At 40.4% G+C, this 20,802-nt stretch overlaps 1 protein-coding gene across 1 annotated transcript in view; it reads right to left on the reverse strand.

The window, feature by feature from the left end:
- Positions 1 to 449: 449 nt before the first annotated feature.
- Positions 450 to 20,802, reverse strand: part of nrg3b (neuregulin 3b) — a 218,047-nt gene continuing 197,694 nt past the window's right edge. Inside the window, exons 6-9 of the mRNA XM_020642761.3 lie at positions 18,503 to 18,629; positions 10,725 to 10,834; positions 5,038 to 5,220; positions 450 to 1,707 (exon numbers count right to left, since the gene is read on the reverse strand). Coding sequence (XP_020498417.1) covers positions 1,020 to 1,707; positions 5,038 to 5,220; positions 10,725 to 10,834; positions 18,503 to 18,629 — 1,108 coding nt within the window. The 3' untranslated portion in view covers positions 450 to 1,019. The remainder of the gene's footprint in view (positions 1,708 to 5,037; positions 5,221 to 10,724; positions 10,835 to 18,502; positions 18,630 to 20,802) is intronic.

The following is a 20,802-nucleotide window of genomic DNA, read 5'->3' on the forward strand; positions in this document are numbered from 1 at the left end:
GGCGTGGCAGATTATTGACTAAAAAGCAAGCCGAGTGCTTGAAAAAAGGCTGGGCTAACATTAGCAATGGTTAGGCTAGCAGCCCCTCAGGCCTGCTGTGTTAGTAGAAGTGTCAGAAAGACAAAGACTTTTACAAATGAAACTGCTTTATTTTATGTAGCCTTGACAACCACTAAACGCTCTGTTAGATCTGCACTGTTGTTTGCTATCACAGTGCAATAAATAAACGTTAGATCAGTTCTTCTCTGCAAGTCGAAATCAGAAGTAACCGTTGGCAGTCATGAAAAACACTTGGTGGCAGTAATGCAGAGATCTCTGTGTGGTCGTCTGTTAACCATCGACAAAGAATGTGTTGGGTGAAATTAGTTGATTGTTAGTTATTGACTGGAGTAATCGCAGATATCCAATCCCTCATTTTTGTCTGTGTCAGATCAATAACTGGTATTAGCTTCAGATCAACTCTATTTATTTTACAAACCTTAAGATCAGAGTGAAGACAGATTAAGATGAACAAAGCCCTTCATTAACACTGTTATCTTAGTCTTTATTTTGTCACAATTGTAGTCAAATATATATACGTCTATATGACATATATTATATGACATATATAATTTCATTTCTTTACAATAGAGAAACAACATAGAGATGACACACTATTTTGGTTTCTAAGTAGAAGCTCCTTTTAAATAGTGGCATTTTTTTCAATACACTGTTTAAGTCAAGCTCCCACTCCAGTCACGGTTTTTGTTTTTCCTTATTGAGTCACATTTATTCACAATGTGTGTTTGTTTGTCTCTTTATCTTATAATTGGACGTCCTTTGCTGTGTCAATATTTTTTTTCCTCAGCAGTTCAATCTGTTCGCGTTCCTTCGCAAAAAAAAAAAAAAAAAAAAAAAAATCGACGGCCATCTGTTATTGGTCCGTGTGGCCGCCCAGATGGTCCCACCTGCTAAACCATCCAGCGAAGGTATACAGTTATTGGAAACACTGTCTTTGAAGCTTTACACATTTAATCCAATCAGCTTGCAGACGGCTTGGCATTAGCGTTTCCCGCTCCTCTGCAGCTGGGTCCTTTGGTGGCCAAGGAGCAGTTTGCGCCTCCAAACACGAGGGATGCCTGACCTTGGCACTGTCCCTGTGCTTCTCTTTGGCCTGCTGCCTTCAAACCTCTGCTTCCGCCGCCTGTGTGTAGAACTCTGGCTGGATTTTGGACACGTCTGCCTTCCCGAGCCTCAAGAGTGTCTGTGCCACCGCGTGGGATCTCACTGTGAGATCCCGACATTTTCACCGGGATGGAAAGGCTTCTCTGTTTTAATTCCTGTGCAAGTTCCACTGTAATTTCAAAGGAGCAGTGTGTGAGATTCTTCTCTGACCCCAGTGTAACAGGGGTGTTTGGTTCCAACACAGTCCCACAGGTAGGTGAAGGAACGTTGCCAACATGCGTCGTCTTCCCATCCAGCACCGGGTGCCACTTAAGAAGCCCTACTTGGTTGTGGTTGCTCATGTCTGCATTTCCCGCCTCGAGGTCGCACGCTTGCAGCGAGGGGATGATGGGCACGGAGCGGGTGCGAAGGGAGGCTGGGAGGAAGGCTGTTCCCTTATCCAGGCGGGTGCAGGGGACCTCGGTCCATCCTTTTCTGGCTGCGAAGTGAGAGAGCGGGGTCCTGTTGAGGAGGGCGCCGACTCTTCCGGCGGCCGAATCACACCTTCAGGCAGCAGAAAAGAACAGAAATGAGTGAGAATGAAGCCAGTTACACTGTGACCTTTTCTTTCTAGACACCTATTTCCTAAGAGAAAGAGAAGACAGAATATATCTGTTTTTACAATTTCATTTCCCATCACCCCCCCCCCCCCCCCCCCCCCCACCACCACCACCACCACCACCAAAGAAAATCTTCTTGTACAGCAAAATTATTATCATTAGTTATTGTTTTTTCATAATCGGGTGTAATTATTTGTAATCCTTGGCATGTGCAGTTCCCATTGTTCCTGCGTGATTGTTTAACTGAAAAATCCCTGTGCTCATGTCTGCTTTGTTGAGATTAAGGCGTTAGCTACACAGCTGCTGGATTCCTGACCCTGGCCTGTGTGGAATAATTTACCTCCATGAACACGTACGCTCTCACATGAATGCACTAATCTTCACAGAATATGTCTCCTTTGAGGGGGCTTTTAATGTGAAATCTGGGTTTAATGTGCTGCACATCCTGTTTGCGTGTTGCATGTTCATCTTGAATGATTAAAGAATTAGAAGCAGTTCAGCTGACATGATATAAGCACACAGATAATAGAGCATAGCAGGGAAACTCATGCAGAGTCAAGTGGGTAAGTTTGTATACATGTCAAATGTACTCAAGAGTTAATATTGTTACTAAAGACTCACTTCACATTTACTATCATCCCCGGCACAGCATTAGGAGACAGCCAATGTTATTGTCAGCCCTTCTGAGACTGTTTGTAGCATAACCAAGTTTAAATAATTGAATTACTTTCCTACTCCTCCCTTGGTATTAGGAGGGCGAACGCAAGCTGGAGGTAAATCCGGCAGATCAAAAACATATCTAAAAATAACTCCCACGGCAAATTTGCCTTCAATTCGGTCCGTATCTGCGATGGGTAAATATCAGTTTTGACACTGGATAATGAAACTGACAATGCTCTGCGGGGATTTGTTGTCATAAAAATGGAAAACATGGATTGGTACTTTTGTTTGTTTGCTGTTCTCAACTCTTTTTTTCACACCTCCTTCACGTTGCACTCTGAATGCCTCCATCTTTTTCCTCCGATGCACTGTCATTGTCTCTGCACAATCTGCCCTCCTTTCCTCACTTTCCCCCCTTTCTTTCTCGCTCTCTCTCCTTCCCCAGCCGTTTCAAGAGATGAGAGGGTGTACCCATGGCAACAAGGGAAAGGTTGGGGCTGGAGAAAGAGAAGGAGGAGGAGAAGGAGGATGGATATGGGGGTGCAAAGGCTTGGTTGCTTGTTGTTGTATGGCTCGTAAGTGAATGAAAAATACGTAATTTCAACCTCCTGAAGTCCGGCGGAATACGCAGACTGATAAATCTGCGAGGGAATAATCAAAGCCTAATAGGATCGAAATTGTTTAACTGAAAAAATGCAATTTCATCCCCAAGAAGACGATAAACCCTCTTATAAGCTTTCCCTCTAAACAACATTGTGCTGGATTTAATTGCCTATAGCAGATTTTTGAGATTTAAAAAAAGGAATTCTCATATGTTTAGTTCTAAGTTTGTTTGTTTATTTTTCTGTGTGCGTGTGTGTGTGTGTGTGTGTGTGTGTGAGCATTTGGGCACATTTATGAGTCTGCACATGTCTGTGTTTGTGTGTGAGCGAGTTCAGAGGGAAGCTGTTATGCTCCAGGAGGATCTCAAGCATTTGAAAGAAGTGCTGAGCTCCACGGAGCTTTGTTTAAAAATGTAAATTATGGAAATAGGTCACATAAAGAGTTTGGCAGCTCACAGTGTATCTTACAAGTCACTGTTACGCACAATCAGGTTGGCATGCTAATAGGAACATTGCTCGGCACTTCTAAGTGCCTTGAATGCACGGGGGACACTGCTGCTTTAATGACAGGCGTTTTTGATAACAGTGCCATCGCTCAAGTTGCACACACTGACAGCAAATGAGGCTGTTTCTGAGTCATCAGCTAAGTAGGGCTACATAACTCAGGCTTAAAGATGCTTTTTTCTATAGCTGTAAATATAACCTAAAATAATTCAGCGCTCACAGTGGTTCTTGTTGAAGAGAAAATGAAAGTGGAACACCTTGACTTTTTATTCTTCCAAGGAAAACAAGCTCCACAATAAACATAGTTTTACTTAAACTATAGCATAAAATTAATCAAAATATAATCTGGCTTCAAAGTAATGTTTGACTTTTTATTTCTGGTGCTTATTTTGTCTAATTTTCTGATTTTTATTCATTGATTTCAAACATGAACTTGCTTTACTTTTGTAAATTCTGGAACATCACTATCTACTGCTTATTTGTATAAAAAGCTGATCTAAACTGCTTTGTTTCTGCCCTGATCATCACAAGAGCAAATAAACATTCTTCTTGGAGTACAAACATGTCAGAGAGGATTTCACATCAGGCTACGTTTTTTCTGATACAATGCCAGCGAGGATCATCAGACTGAACTTATGAAAGGTGTAAGTTATTTTAAGCCCACAGATCACCAACTGGTGAGAGGTGGCTCTTGCCAAAAGTCCTCCCTGCTTTTAAAGCCTCCTGAAACAGCGCCAGAAGCTGTGCTTCCTTCTGATAGCCGTGAAAATAGGGCAAGTCGCTGTCCTCGCTCGACATCAGGATGAGCATGAGGAGAATTCCAGATGTGTAAAAAGGCCTGAAATGAATCCTGTTCAATTTGTGCTCTTGTTTCAGAAGGATAGTTCACCCAATATGGCTCCATTTTGAGCTTGTTAATGACATTAAATGAATTATTTAATGGCTACATAAACCATGAGGATTCCATGTAATGCCTGAGAATCATCCAGATGCCTTTCTGGACTGTTGAATTTCATGTGAACTTCATCACGTGATAATGAGCTTTAAGGCTGTCGTCCTACTTTTATCCCTAAAAAAAGCATGCATGTTAAACACAGTTTCATTCACAGCAACAGCCCAGTGGCGAGAGTAGGGAAGATTACACACAGACACGTACTCGGACTTCCCCAGCACCAAGATACTGCTGAGTAGTTGAGATCAAGTGTGTTTTCCAAATTAATTGTGACAGTCTCAGTTGAAGCAGGGCACGGCAGATCTCATTTATTTCCACGGATCAGATTTCGTAAGCCGGTTCATGGATTTGAACTGAGAGCGTTTCGGTCATAAACTCATTTCCCCCCCGAAATTATCCCTCTGCCACTCCGACTTAACCTCAGTAAGTCCGGGGGTCTCTATCACTGATGTGGTTATTTGACCTCAGGGAAGAGACAGTGAAAGAGATTTTTTTTTTGTCTTTGAGGATCAAGCAATCTTTAAAAACTAAATAAAAGACCTTCAAAAAGTTTAACCTTCTAATGGACTCCATGTCTGTAGAATCATCCTCCTGCAAGTGTTTGTAGATGTGGCTGCTGGCTCTGGTTCCCTCAATGAGGTTTGTTGTAAATTTATGTTTTCCTCTTGAAACAGGCGGGGTCCTGAAGTAGTTAGTCTCTCTCCGTCGTTGGGCAGGACTTAGAGAAAGGGAACTGCTCCTGAAACAAGCAGGGAAACGTTTAAGAGTTAACACACAGCTTTACAAAAGCACTCAATAATTCATTCATTCTGTCAGATGGTGTTTTAATCACCTGTGTTCATTAATGTAAAATAACTGGAATAGCCTGACCTGTAAGGTTCGCGTTTAAGTGGAAAATACCATTATATTCCACTTTCAATTCACCCTGCGCAGAAATTGTCTTTTTATGGCTAGGTATGTGACAGAGTTATCAGATCAGTGAGTTTTAGTATATTGATGATACACTTAATCATTTCTAGGTTCACCATTAAATACAAGACCTAGGGCTGTCAAATGATTACATTTTTTAATCCTGATTAAACACGGAAATGTAATAATTGATCATGATTACATGTTTAAAATCAGATGTTTGATCAGGTGTTTGAAATTTCATTATTTTGTATTTCAAACGTTTTGTATGCTTTTATTTTGAAAGACAACAAGGAACTTGTGGTAGACTCAAGGTTACAACAATAACTTCACCACAAAAAAATGGAAGGTGTTACGGATCGAGAGGTAAATGAAAACATCTATAGACAGAAAAAAAGTGAAATGTTTGATGTCACGATGTCACATGGTATGATGTTACGAATGAATCGTCAACTGATGCAGGAGTTTTTGAGCTTGGAGGGTTTAAAAGTGAAATGAGCCATTCAAAGGCACAGAGGTGTCATTCTTTTCCATCACTGTGTCTAATGGAGAGGGCTGCTGTCAGCGGGGTTGCTTATATTGGCTACGGTGCTCCTGAAGGGACAAAATAGCACGCAATCAATGGGATAAAAATAATGTACACCTTAATTTCCTCAGTTATAATACAATCTCAGAAGCACACATGTCCAACTTATTGATTTAAAGGAGAAGTGGGAGGATTACAGAGTATGACACATTCTCTGGGGAGCAGGAATGACAAACATTTCCCACCATTGATCCATGAGCCTTTCATAACAAGTGGAAGACATGTAAAACACTGCTTAAAATAGTGTTTTTGTGAACCTTAGAATGTGCCCCGTATATTTAAAGCCAGAGAGCATTTGTTTATGACTGTATGTCTGTATAAAGGCATCTCTCTTACACCCACATGGAACTGAACAGTATATATATTGACATCCTGCTGCAGTGAAAGATTGAAGCAGCAGTCTTTAGAAACCGTGCTTCCTGCCCAGGCGTACTGTTTTTAAATTGTTCAGTGAGCAGTAGGTGGTCGACTTCAAAGCAGATCCCCGCACATCTGCTGCAATAAAGCAATGACATGAAATTTGAATCAAAGTTATACTGAACTATATCACAAGCTGCCGTGCGAGTATATCATAGGAGAACAAACAGGTCCCGCAGCACGGCGTACCATGAAACACAGAAAATAATTTTCTGTTTATTTGAAGACATCAAACAATCTGCGCTGATCTGTGGCTCCTTCTTTGATCACCTGCTTCATTTTCCTTTGTGAGCAATAGGTCAATCAATTGTGCTCGAGTTACTGAACCACAAAAAACAACTAGGCTTCATCTTATTTACGCTGGGCGAAAAAAACGGATGTGATGAAGCACAAATCAGTGACAAACATTCCTCCAGCTTGATTTAGGCTCTTGATTAATTTGCAGCAGCCGCAGAAAACGAAAAATAGTGTTTGAATGAAGTGTTGGACTTTGTTTAATTAATAATCAAGCTTTTAAACTTCAAGAATTTCTGGCTGAATTTTCTCATTCATATGAATTCATCCAGTACACTAAAAAGTGACGGTGACAGCTTGTTAGTCATAGCTGACTGAAACACAATGTTAAAATGTTTTTAACTACTATAATTTGAAAAGTCCCTGGCTGCGGAACAATGAGCATAACTAATGTTGGTGCTGGTCTTCATTAGCTTTTATATCGACTGATGTTGTAAAAAGTTTGTATGAATAAGGCTGAATAATGTCAGTTTGGATGTTTATGAGCGCTCCGATTTCTTTTATAAGGATTAACTATAAGATGGAAAAAATGAAAACCAGTTTTTAAAAACATTCACCAAGCTGTTTTAATTTTTGAATGTTAAATGTTAAAGGTCAATGCTGAAAGGCAGCTGCTTATCTGTATGCTTCTTCAGTTAAAGAAAAAACACAGCCCTCTGCAGTTAAATGGATAACCCTGTCTGTGATCAAACACATATTTTGATATTTCTGCCCTTTTGGACATGATGGAGGGATAAACGGAAGAGATTTGAAGAAAGAGGGCGATACAAAGTGACACATGACCTAAGTTGAGTTTAAACAGAGTGTCATATGAACAAAGCAAACATTATTTTCTACAGTGGTGTCCTGATACTCTACACAGTAAATCTATTTTATTCATCCACTCAGCATGTGTAAAACTCATGCTCCCTGACTGGATGTGAACATATTGATTAGTCTGTTATACTACAATTTTCTCATAATCCAAACATTACAATGGGTCTCTGTGATTGATCAAATTTCACTATAACAGAAATGACTATAACTGCTGACAACGACTGCTGAATGTATCACATTGACTTGGACTGTGTTTTTTTTCCCTTTCAGATTTTGCTGGCAAAGCAGCTCAGAAATATGCTTCAGAAGGAACAGAGGGTGCTGTTCTGGTCAGTTAATTCACAATGTTTGAGAAGTGGAAGTAAAAGGGTTCAAAATGATTGATTTGTTCATTTTCCCCACTGACAGCTGTACAACGAGCAACATAAAGAGAAGGTTAGCATGTCAAATCCAAAAATGCTAGCCTCGTGGATCTGGTCTAAAATAGCCATTCTCAACAATGGACGGATCGATGTGACATCTGGTACAGACATTTGCGTGTACCTCAAGAAAAGTTCCTATACATCTGGTGAAGTGCTTTTATGGACGCTATTACATGAAACTTTTTATTTATTGTCATTTATTCACAAATATTTGCAAAAAATGACTCCCATCAGCCTTATATGAGCTTAGTGCGGCGAGCCTTATGCAAAAGTTAGCATGCTAGGAAAAAAAAAAGAAGATACAATTTATTAATCCCTCAAGGGGAAATTCAATTTTACACTCTACTGTCGTACATGCTACACACACAAAGGCTGAAATACACACTGGACGCATTGGACAAACAGGATCCTATGGACATGCACCAATAGAGAGATGTCAGAGTGAGGAGGCTGCCCACAGGGCGCGCTGCTGAGCTAGTTGGGGTGGGGGTTGCTCAAGGGCACCTAAGCAGTGCTCTCGTTCTCTGGAAGTGAACTGGCACCTCTCCAGCTACTAGACCAAAGTCCCCACAGACTGAGCTACTGCCGCCTCAAGATAATGAACATTCAACTTTCTAGCATTTTCTGTTGTTGGCAACTGAGCTAAAACCAAAGCTGTGCATGGGATCGGACTAAAGTCTGTGCTAAGATACATTAAATGTCGGTGAACGACTGTGAACCTCAAACTTGCTAAACGTCAGCATTTGTCACTGTGAACATGTTAGAGCCTTTAGATTTCATCCAGCTCAAAACAAAGCTATACAGCTACAGACTGATGTCTATGATAATAAACAGTGATAGCTAATACTGATGAATTGTTCAACAATAAATTAGCTTAGCGTCAGCATGTTAGCATTCTCATTGTGAGGCAGGTGTGCTAACGGCCGCATTTAGCTCGAAACATTGCTGTGCATATATTTACAGACTAATGCTGCAGGCATTGGAAGACCGGGCATGGCTAATGGTGATAAATAGAAGTGGACACAAAACTAGCTAAACATTGTCATTGTGAACACAGGGCCGGCAACCAAATTACCCTGGCTGTTAAACAATAAACATGGCTAATGTTGGTGGACATAAAAGTTGCTATACATCAGAAATACATTGTCATTGTAAGCATGTTAGCGTTCTGAAATAAGCATCCACTTCAAAACCAGCTGTTACAAACTATGTAGCTGTAGTAACTGTCCGCTCTTTTTGATAAAAGAGCATTTTAATCTTAATGTTATATTTTCAGTCATTTATGTGATGTCTACATTGTTTTTGGGAAACCTCAGCTCTACAGATAAACTCTGTACTCAAGCAGGTGAATCAATTAGCACATGCTCTTAAGGCCAACAATACACAGGTAACCTTTTGCAGCATTATTGATGGCCCATATTGACATGTTTTTTATGGGGCATTTCTCTTGATAGCTCACGATGTGGTCCAGTTTCTCAGGTCAATAGCTGAAAGCATCTCACCATCATCCATCACAGTCTAGTGCCCCCCCCCCCCCCCCACCCTCTGCCACCTCCACCTACCCAGAGAACAAGCTTAACAGATGATTGACTGTCAGCTGCCCTCCATGAAGCACCTGCACGACACTGTAGAGAATAAAAAGCTGGGATGAGTTGGCACGGCCCTGCAGCCACACATGATGAGCTTTTTAAAAAAAAAAAAAAAAACTTTCCTCTGTGACACGGCACCAGCCCATTAAAAACAGAGACGACTGCCTCAGAGGGGTTTTCACTGAAGTTGTCATCACAGTCACACTTACATCTAAAAAGTCCTCCTGCCTGTACACAATCACAACTTGTATTCCCTATTTTTCTCTGCTTTTTGTCACCATATGTCTGTCCTTTTTTTTAAAATAAGAATAGAAGCTTGTCTAATGCACATAACAAGACTTCATCATCTTCATCTAAATTGCTACCAATGCTACAGAACTGCAACACTTCAAGTGAGAAGTAGATATTCATCAGCTATGTTCACATTTTAGTAATGAGTCTGATTTGAGCTAAGGGAAATACTCTTTAAGTGAAATGAGACTTTGCCTAATGAGTGGCTGCATGTCATTTATTTTCAAAGTCTGGCTGCACCTATAGCATTGATGCAAATTAAGCTTTTTGATAAACATCCCAGATACCACATTGTCGCTCGATTTGCTCGAGGATTTGATGTGCTAGCATAGGATGCTGTTTGCTGTAATCACACAGCACACATGCTTCTAAGATCCCTTGTATCAAAATTGATTTTAATTTCGCTGAATATCAGCGTTACTTAATAGTCTGCATGAAAGGATTTTTGTCGAATCATTGTTTAACTGCGTATATTAATAATCACTTCCCCTCAGAGGATCTTTCCTCTCCTCCCTATATACTTTTTCCCTATCAGCGTGCAAGAAGTCATTTCAGAATCTGCCTGAGTACATATTTAATCACTTTGCACATTAACTGGACATGTCATGCAAATAAAGACGTCTATTTTCCCAGCTATTTGGAGAGACTCTAATTTTCATTTCATTAAAATAACTAAAGCTGACTAAGGATATGCACACATTCAAAGCTTATGGTCTTGGCATCAGCAAAACGGCTCCCCCTTATAATCACCATAAATCTTTCTTGAAAAAATTACAAATAGTCTGCTTTAAAATTGTGAGGTCTATATATTCCACCATATTGCAGGATGATTACATTTCTCCCTTGGCTGGCTTTTATATGCGGATAGAGTGAAAAAGAGCGTTATGAAACAGGGCGGGAAATAAGATCACATTCTCACCTGAAGCGTTTCCCTTTAGACAGCGCTCTGCTGAGAATAGGTGGGGCTGCTGTTGATGTGCCTCGTGCCACGCTGCTGCCCTTCAGAGAGGATCCATGAGAGCTGCAGCTCTGCAAAAATGAAGAGGAAGAGTGTATCAGTAAGTGGTAAAACATACTGTAGTGATCATGGCTTCAGAATGAATCCTCCTGCAATGCAAAATACCCAGAAGGATTGTTTTCAGAACGGTGTAGCTTGGATTGATTGATTGATGATCAAGATCTAAAACAAGACTCTCAGGTGTCAGAGATTATGAAAGTAAACACTGGAAATAAGCTCCACATAATGCAGGGGATACTGTATTTGGCTTAGCAGTGAGTCCCCACTCACGTTAAAGTCCACAGTGAGTTTTGGGATGTTCACTGGCTGCTATATCCTCCCTGAGTCAGAGTGTCTTTAATTACACTTTACATTTTAAACTGCAGATTAGGAGGGGGGCGCTTTGTGAATAAACTCTGCCATAACCCTCACAGCACTCCCGCCGCACTAAAGAAATAATCCTACACAAGATTACATTAATGGTTTCCTAAAGAAGTCCCCCCCTTCAATTCTTTCCCTTTATTCTTATCAAAATGAACAGCATTATCTTACAACAGGCCCCAGACGGAGCTGCAGCACAGCGACCAGAAATGCCTAAAGAACCCCCCCCCCCCCCCCCACCCCCACCACCTCCTGTGAGACACTAAGTCAGGAGATAATTCTGTTATTCCACTTACAGTTCCTTCCTGCTCTGCCCCTTCTGTCAGCCTGATTGCACATCACTAAAGATATTGCATGTGACTTACAGCTGGTTCAAGGTTCTCTTATTCTTGATAAGCCTCTTTTTTTCTTCTTTACACCCCTGACTCCCAGCGGGGGCTGTTACTGCTGTTCACTAGTTGTGCGAGAAAATAGGATCATTTTGGCCACCCTCTCATGTACCCTGCGGGTGCACAGCGCCTCACTTTTTTTGGGAACAATTGCTGTGGAGAACTTTCCTGCTGGATGATATCTATGTGTCGATGAAACAAATGTCTCATGGCAGACCTGCATGGCGTAAGACATTTCACTTGTTCCCTCCTATCTTGCCGTTGCCTTGTTTTTTTACGCCACTTATGATAGCCTTGGATAAACACAATGCAAGGTGCATTTATTTCAAGGAGAGACGAGGAAAAAATACGGGACGAAGAAAATCTATCAATATGTTGACGTTCAACTATACACCAAGGAGAAAGGCAAACCAATGCATTCAGAGCAGCATTAATCCCGCTTGGATTATGTTCCAAACACAGGTCCTGAACTGTGCATAATGGGATATTTGACCATTCTTCATGAAGGACAATCCAGCAGCAGCAGCACAAGCATCTGCAGGCTGACTGCACAAACTGCATCAATGTGACAACTACTGATAGCAAACACAATTCTGGTTCTACCTGATATCAAAGTGTTGATCAGTTGTTTTAGAATTAAGCCCCGACAGCCACATTAGCATAGAGTTTGTAACAGTTGACAACATTATTAATTTTCAAGCTGCAGTAGCCTGTCCTTTGATGAGTCACAGCCTTACCTACGGAAGCTTTCATGTCCTATCCCCACTGCTGTCATAACACTCGCTATACAAGTGACTAATTTCCCTCCTCCATTTTCTGTTTATACTGGCACCCTGGGTAATTCTCTAATGGCATTGTGCCTTCTGCTTTTCCTTTTTTTTTTTTTTTTCCGAGGCTGTGATGAAAAAAAAAAAACCTTGACTTCAAGAGACACAATTTCCTGAACAGGAACTTCTTTTTGTCCAATATATTTTAAAACTTCTCTTACTCAAAACTAAAGCACATTCATGGGACTAGGACTTTTGTTCTCAGGACGTTAAGTTATGTTTTAAATTCCTGGGTGTGCACATTGCTGAGGACCTGACCTGGAGCTTGAACACCTCCAACATCATCAAGAGAGCCCAGCAGAGACTGTTCTTCCTGAGGACTCTGAGGCTCCCACAGAAACTGATGATCAGTTTCTACCGCTGCACAACTGAGAGTATCCTGACCTATTGTTTTACTGTATGGTACTCCAGCTGCACTGCTGCTGAGAAAAAAGATCTGCAGCCGGTCGTGAGGACGGCTGAGAGGATTGTCGGTTCCCCTCTCCCAAACCTGAACGACATCCACTCAAGCCGTCTCCTCACACGGGCCGCAAACATCCTGCAGGACCCCTCACACCCCGGTAACCCCCTTTTCACCACCCTCCCCTCAAGTAGACTGAGAACCCCCAACACACGCACAAATAGGCTGCGGAACAGCTTCTTCCCCGGAGCTGTGGACACACTACAAACACACACACACACACACACACACACACACACACACACACACACACACACACACACACACACACACACACACACACACACACACACACACACACACACACACACACACACACACACACACACACACACACACACACACACACACACACACACACACACACAGATGGAACTCACCCCTGGACTACAATAATGGACTCTGTGCAATAACTTTAGTGTTTTAACTCCCTATATTTTAATCTATAGAGTATTTATTACATTATTTTTTACAAATGTTTACGGGTATAAATTTGTATGTGGGTATCGGTGAAATGTGTTTTTGTATGTGTATGTGTGCTGGTGTATGTGTACTTATCTTATATTTCATATGTTGCAAACAGGATTGCTTAAACTGACTTGGTTGAATATCATGCAATGACAATAAAGATAAATCTATCTATCCAAAAGGTCCTTATTTCGGGGGTGTCATGATTTGCTCATGTTTAGTTTTGTATTCTGTCTTTTTTTAGAGTTTTAGAGTTCTGGTGTTGCTTGTGTCCCTTGTGTGTTTCTTAATTTGAATGTTTCCTAGTTGTGTCTTTAGTGTTTCCGGTTTTATTTTGTAGTTCTTGTCCCCAAGTGTTTCTTGTCTTGCCTTACTTCCTCCCTTTGTCTGGTTTCCCTCCATTATGATAACCCTGATTGTATTAACCTGTGTCGTTAGTCTCACCTGTGTCTGATTACCCGTATTTTAATTAGTCTCTGTGTTCCCTCCCCCTTCTTGTCAGTTCACATGTCTTCCTACACGTTTCCTCATGGCTCATTGTTTCCCCTGTGGATTTCTGATAGGACTTTTTGGGACTTTATTTGGATTTGGAAAGTAAGCCTTATTTTGCCCTTTTTGTTTATTAAATATGTTTTTTTGTTGTTGCACATGTGTCTTCCTCTTTGTTTTTCTTACGAGCGTGACAGGGGGTAGAACTTTCTGAAAGGTCAGGAAGCTTGCAGCGCTGAATATTTCTGACTCAGAGCGTTCAGAAGACTCAGATTCAGAATGTTCCCTCTCCTTTGGTGTTATTGAAGACAAAAAGCAGGGACCTTTATAAACCTTGAAAATAGTTCCTGGCACGGTGATTGTTGTAAAACTGACTTTGGTCAAACAGAACACCAGAGACTTTATCAAAATAGTGTGAGGTCGTTTTTCTGTCAATCTTTGGTAAACTAGACTAGATTCTGTGTCCCCTTTCTTTATCAAGCCCCATGACGTATTCATAATTTGCTGACATGTAGCTTTGCATCACTCCTGGGGGTTTCTCAATCTCCTCTTAGAGGTTGGAATAGTTATTTAGCATCACTCCAACTTCCTCCTGGTGGGAAGAGAGTTTTTGTGTTTTGTCTTCCCGGTCTGTGTGCTCCTCTTCCGTCACGTCGCTGCACGTCTGTTCCAGTACAGCGCGCCTCATGGGTTTAAACCCCATCCTTTTTTTATTACTTGAGAAACAATTCCATTGCCAGGGAGGTGTTGATTCAACTCCCTTAAGAAGTCAGAGGTGTTTAACTATACAATTACATTTACATTTCTCTTTTGGTTGCAATTTCCCTGGAAAGTGAAATGACTCATGCGACTACATTTAACTCCCTACAGATCTGCACCTTCACAGTCAAGTGCAAATCCAACAGCTATTCAAACTGAAATTACAGATGGAGAGAACATATGCACAGAAATGTATCCAGATGTATGAATATGCCAAACAATCACAGATGGAGACTAAAATGTGTAAAAAAAAAATGCAGGTGCACTAAGTCCAATTGAAAAGAGCACACTAGGTAAAGAAGCAGTGCAGGTGCCCAGGTGCATATTTAAAAAAAGCTGTTCTGGGTATAATAACATCTTAGTTGGCTCAGATTTGGAGGACTGCTGCAGAAAAAAAAGTACAATAACAATGAGGTCAACATACACAAGTCTTGACATTGTTGCTCAGCAAAGGGAGCAAGAGGGGAAATTTCCTGGTCTGTGACGCATGAATTTGGCAAATTTGGAGGAGTTTAAAGACTCTGGATTTGGTTTGTATGGAAAAAAAGCGGACAAAAACAGATTTCATCCTCCCCTCTGCACCTGCTTCTGACAGAGCCAGCCTTTTGTTTCCAGCTCACTGTGCTCATCCTCCTCCTTACTCCTTCGAAAGCACACAGTAAAAAGCACTGTGTTCTCATGCAGTATAGACAAAATGTTTTGAGCCTCTTAAAGGACCCACTGTTCTGTATGTCCTTCCCTTTCTTTAAAGAAAATCCAGAGAGCTGCACCACCCACAAGAAATTGCAAGGAAATCGTGATCTGGGGAGCTATGGGAGTTGCTCTAGTAAATTCAGCTACTGTGATTATTAAAGTAACGCACTCTAATCAGCTTTTTATGAAAACATGGTTGTAGTTTAAGAACACTATTAGACTTTAACTTTAAACTCCTTAACTAGAAACTGCAAGAGTATCATTCGTTTGTGGTGTTCTTAACATTTAGACACAATGGGGAGGATAGCAGCAAAGGTCAAAGATCTGCATCAAGTCACAGGAATGTCAATCAAAATTGTATTTTATAAAATTTTATAATAAGTGTTATATTGTGTCGCCATATGTGTACATTAAAGTTTTTATACAAAATATTTTCATGACCAAATTATGGGAGAGAGGGGCCTCAGAAAACGCTGGCAAACAGAAAACCTAATGCAGCAGTTTAATGATGTGCGGTCATGTGCAGACAATCTTAGAAGTCTAAGAATGTTCTTAATGACCTGCCTGGTTAAATAAAGGTAAAATAAAAAAAATAAAAAAACTTCACCATCACCTCTCAACCACTCGTGGTGAATTCTATGTGACAATATGTGTTTCATTTGTTAATATTTTCAAGGGGCAGCCTTCAAAAATTAAGCCTTTGCAGAGTTGCAAAAAAAACTGCAGTTCCTCAAATGTCCACTTGAGGAAGTCTCCAAGAGATCCAGAAGTCCCACACACCCCATATTAAAATGTCTGTTTTGACAACAGAAATAAACATGTTAGCTTCGTACAAAAATATTCCGGTCTGATTGGTTAATCTGTTTATCGGCACAAATTATACAGGGATGTCATTTTTTTTTAAACTCACCAGTTTGATTTTATGAAGGATAGGAGTTAGCGGCGATCCAACTGCAAGCAGCTGTGTTTTAGCGTTTAGTCGGGAGACTTAAGGCCAGTTTCAGTTCCAGCTCTCTGTCTGTCATTAGGTCGACTGAAAGTTTGCCTTTCAGAAACCAGTGGTGACATCACTAAGACTTAGTCCATATTTATTACAGTCTATGATCTTTCCTTGGTTTGCCCCCCTCCTGGGTGCCTCCAGCCGCTGATCTTTCATATCTCACTTTAAGCTTCCTTCACACTCTTCTCTTACAGCCTGTAGTTGTTTTATTATTACGGGCTTTCATTTTTGTCTTCCTCCTGGCTTCCCCCCTTTGTCCAGCTCTAAAAGCAGTGTTTCTTGGCTGAACACAGGGCAACGCTTCATGCTGAGCCTTCACATATTCCTGTCATCACATTCTCACAGTCACAGTATTAATATAATAGCCTGCTACTGTGCTATGGTCCGCTTTCTGACAGGCTTTAAACTGGGCTCCAGTGTCTTCGACCAGTCTGATGGCAGTGGGAAATCTGAGGATACGAACTTAAAGGTTTTTGTGCACAAGTGATTTAATGGGATGTGTTCTCACTTATTTAGATGTCATATTTTGTTATTTGACTTAAACACATGCTACTTTAACATTTACATGAAATGTTGTACCACTTGTCACTTGTCAACCGCTCACGGGCATAATTTCTTGTGACACCCTCAAAAAGCTTTCAGATTGTGCCAACTGCAGCTCCGTGGGTGGGGCTAGCTGCAGGGGTGTTTGTTTCAGCGTTTGACACTAGACACTGTTGCATTATTAAAGAGCTTCAGTACAGGCTGCATTAGGCAAAGTAGTTGCACAGAAATGACAGAACAAGGCTGAAGCTAAATGGGGATTCTGTGGCAAAAAAAAAAAAGACAATACTAAGTCAACAGCATCTGAAACAACCATGGCGTACAACCTTCTTGTTTGTTATCAATAAAGTATGCTCACAACCTGCCTTTTCACATTAATAAATAATGTGGGGAGTCATAAAAATTTCAAAAAATGTGGCGGACTTCTTTGTGTGTGTGGGATGCTAACACCTAGGGAATTCATCCAAACAGAGCAGGTGGGTGTTAGCAGGTGCAAATTAGCACCTTCATATATGATAGAAATGTCGCTGTGAGCTGAAAAAAACTCTACAACAATTTAAATTAGTAATTTAAAATGGAAACATGAGAGAACAGGACCATGCCACAGCTACAGGTGCATATTAGCAAGTGCAAAAAAACAAGTGTAGACTTTCAGGTGCACATTAGGAACTTAATAGAAATGATAGGAATCAGAATTAGCTGTAGGCAGAATAAATATATAAATAAATTAAAACAAGGACAACCCATCAACACACTAATTAAAAAGGGAATTAGCCTGAAATTTGAACATGTTTACAGCTGCAAAGAAAAGGGGAGCGTTCATGAAAGTGCTAATGCGTCATGAATACTGAACTCTTTTCTCTGTATCAGCGGCCATCTACATCATCCACCGTCCGCCTACATCATCCGCGTTTCTATTAACGCCTGGTTCAGTTTGTTCTCCCTCTGTAAAGGCTTCAAATTCATGTTGAAGCTCCTTTTTACTTTTACGTCAACAACCTGTGATTTGTTTTTTACTTAAGCAGGAGTTGGACTTTTATGATTCTTATTGGGGTTTGGTCTGTTTTTCCCCAAAGTGCCTTTGTGTTGGCTCTCCTTTATTTAATCAATGAAAGCATTACTAGCTTTATCTTTGCTTTTCTAGCTCGGTTGATGGGTCCATTGTGCACAAAGTTCTTGATCATGCTAAAAGGTAAACTCTGCTTTATAAAGAGGCAGTCCATTTGCAAAGATAAAAAAAACCTTTCACAGTTAAAGAAAAAACCCCAAAAAACAAAAAAAAAGTACAACCAGGGCTAAGAAAAGTGCTGTTTAACATTTGTTTTTTATTTGTCTCACAACATAGTATTGTTGCTGTGCTTGCATGGTGAAATCAGCGCCTGTGACATGCCAAAGATTAGAATTTCCAATCTGCAGTTTGTCAAAGGAATGTGTCACTGTGAACGTGACAAGCAGATTTTTCCTGTACAACGCTCGATGCATTTATTTGAAACTATAATTCCCCACTGTCTCTCAGCCCGTGTCAGATATGAGTGTGAACAAAAGGCTTCAGCCAGCAGAGAGATTATTAAGACACACATCGTACATCATCCTGTCAGGCACTCTAAACTCTGTTTTTCACAGGAGTGCTATACGTATTAAGATGGAACTGATTATAACGACGATAAAGGCAACATTACGGGGAGAGTTACCTTTTGGAGTTGAAGGCTGTATTGAAGGCGGGGAGTAGATTTGGACATGAGGCCAGAGGCGTTGACACTGCAGTCCCTCAGGCTGCGGCTATCTGAGAAATGAGCCTGGAGTTTTTCCCGGTGTCTTCTGCGGAGGAAAAAGAGAGACTTCAAAACAGTGGTACATTGTTCATATCTAAAGCACAATCCACAATTAAACTTTATCTAACTTTTATTGGAAAAAAAATCTATTTTCTTTAACAGAACCCCCCATGACTTTGTCTTTTATTTTATTTTAATGTACGGGAACTCATAGCTTCTTCTTTCCTAACTTTTTGAGTCTTTATTTTGACAGCATTGTTGTCGGTTATATTATGCATATCTGTGCTAAAGATGGCTGAAGACAGAGAAGGTTTTGAAAATGTTTACTGCATTATGAAAAAATGCTGATTTGAGATCATTTCCTGTCTCCTGTATAATGATTACACCCTCCAATAACAGTTTTCAGTCCACTCATTGATTTCTATTAGCCACTTAGCTGGCTCTTACATGTAACAGCAAAGCAGATCATTATATGTATTGACCAGCTTTTCCTTTTTTCTTACAAACTCTGTCCCATCAGTGTGTAAAAACAGACTGATCACATGTAGTACATAGGCCTCACACAGGGGACTTAGTAAATATATTAAACTGTTACAGTGTACAAATCAACAATTTTTATTACTTACTTTCACAGTTATTTCATTTGCAATATGCCAACCGGCCACATTTGACAGCATTTGTCAAACGTTGCTAATGTACGAGCGTCTGAAAGGTCAGGGTGACAAAACGAGCCCGAGTCAATTTGCGGCTCACATGTGGGAATTTTCCTCCCGAGCTGTAACTGAAGGCTTGATGGAGGTGAGAAACAATCCAACCGGCCACAAAAATAGCATTAGGAGCGAAGATGTGTTTCACAAGTGATAATTTAATCAAGGCAATGTACCATGAAACGTCCATTACATGCCTTTGTGATAATATTCTGGGGGAAAAGGAAGATAGGAAAGAGATTTGTCCAGAAATACCTCCTGAGACACCAGAGTGTGGATGTTCATCTCACACAGGAAGACTAAGAGGATGATTCCTGATAGGTTACACATTTTAGAGTTAGAATAAAGTGTATATACTGTCTGTATATAGTGTCACGTAGGCAGAGCCGGGGAGGTGTTAATCTATCCATGATCATCTGGTGACTTACCAAGACTTTCCAATTTTCCTGCCTCATAAATAGCTTTAACTTTTTGTCACCACGGGTATGAATATAATTGCTTCCAGTCTGTTCCAATCAATCGCATAAAAGAAATTCCACAAACAAAATTGGACAAAAAAAGCAGACTCTCATAGCTTTGCTAGAGTGTTTCTTCATTTTTTTATTAAACTTTGATTGGATTAAAATATACTTGATGCTTCAGACTTATGCATTAAATGTTAATTAACCATTAAATGTACATTTTTAAGGTTGCAAAATTCTCTGCAGCTGAGGCATTTGAAATGTTTTCTGCGTAACAGATGTGGAAAGGTGTTCAAATTCAGGATGCGCTTAAAAACATGACATAGAAAGAACAGTTCCTTCAGAGTAAAAGCCATGTAAGTAAAGTCATGACTTTGAACTGAGATGTTTAATATAGTATACTACTTATTAAGTATAAAAGTTCATTTCAGAGACCATAGTCAACATGACCACAAATATTTGTAGTTATTTCGGACATTGACTACATTTTATAACCATTTATAATTATCTTGGATATATAGTCTCAAAATAATGAAATAGGTCTCTCCTACTCGTTTTTATAGTCTTTTCTTCCTGTGAAGCATTGCTATAAATTAATTGTAAGGTCTTGGAATTGGAAGTTATTTATCTAAGCCACACAACAACATTTGGGGAAAAGATTCAGTTCAACTAAGTTTCTGGATAATTCCCCGTACATTAAATCGTCCGTTTGTCGAAAGCTCTGGGTCATTTTTAACAAGTGCTGGGGGACTAGAAAAAAAACTTTTTTTATCAAGACCAATTCAATCAACGCAACCAACAATAAATTCCACTCTTAGACTTGGCCATTACTTTTCTTTGTACGTTCCCTTTCCTTCCTCTTCCCTGCGGTGAGTAATTGACTTTGGTGTGTTGCTTTTGTGCACACGCTTTTAGAGTCTAATGCTTTTGACTCTAGCTCTGGCCTTATCTGTGTATTTTGCTTTGTCTGAAGCATTTCGCGACACACCTACTCCCTCAAACCTCTTTACGAATAAATCTTGCATGAGCATCTGTCCCAAAAGCATCCAAC

This window comes from Labrus bergylta, chromosome 21 (assembly GCF_963930695.1).
Source record: "Labrus bergylta chromosome 21, fLabBer1.1, whole genome shotgun sequence".
Taxonomy (NCBI): Eukaryota; Metazoa; Chordata; class Actinopteri; order Labriformes; family Labridae; genus Labrus; species Labrus bergylta.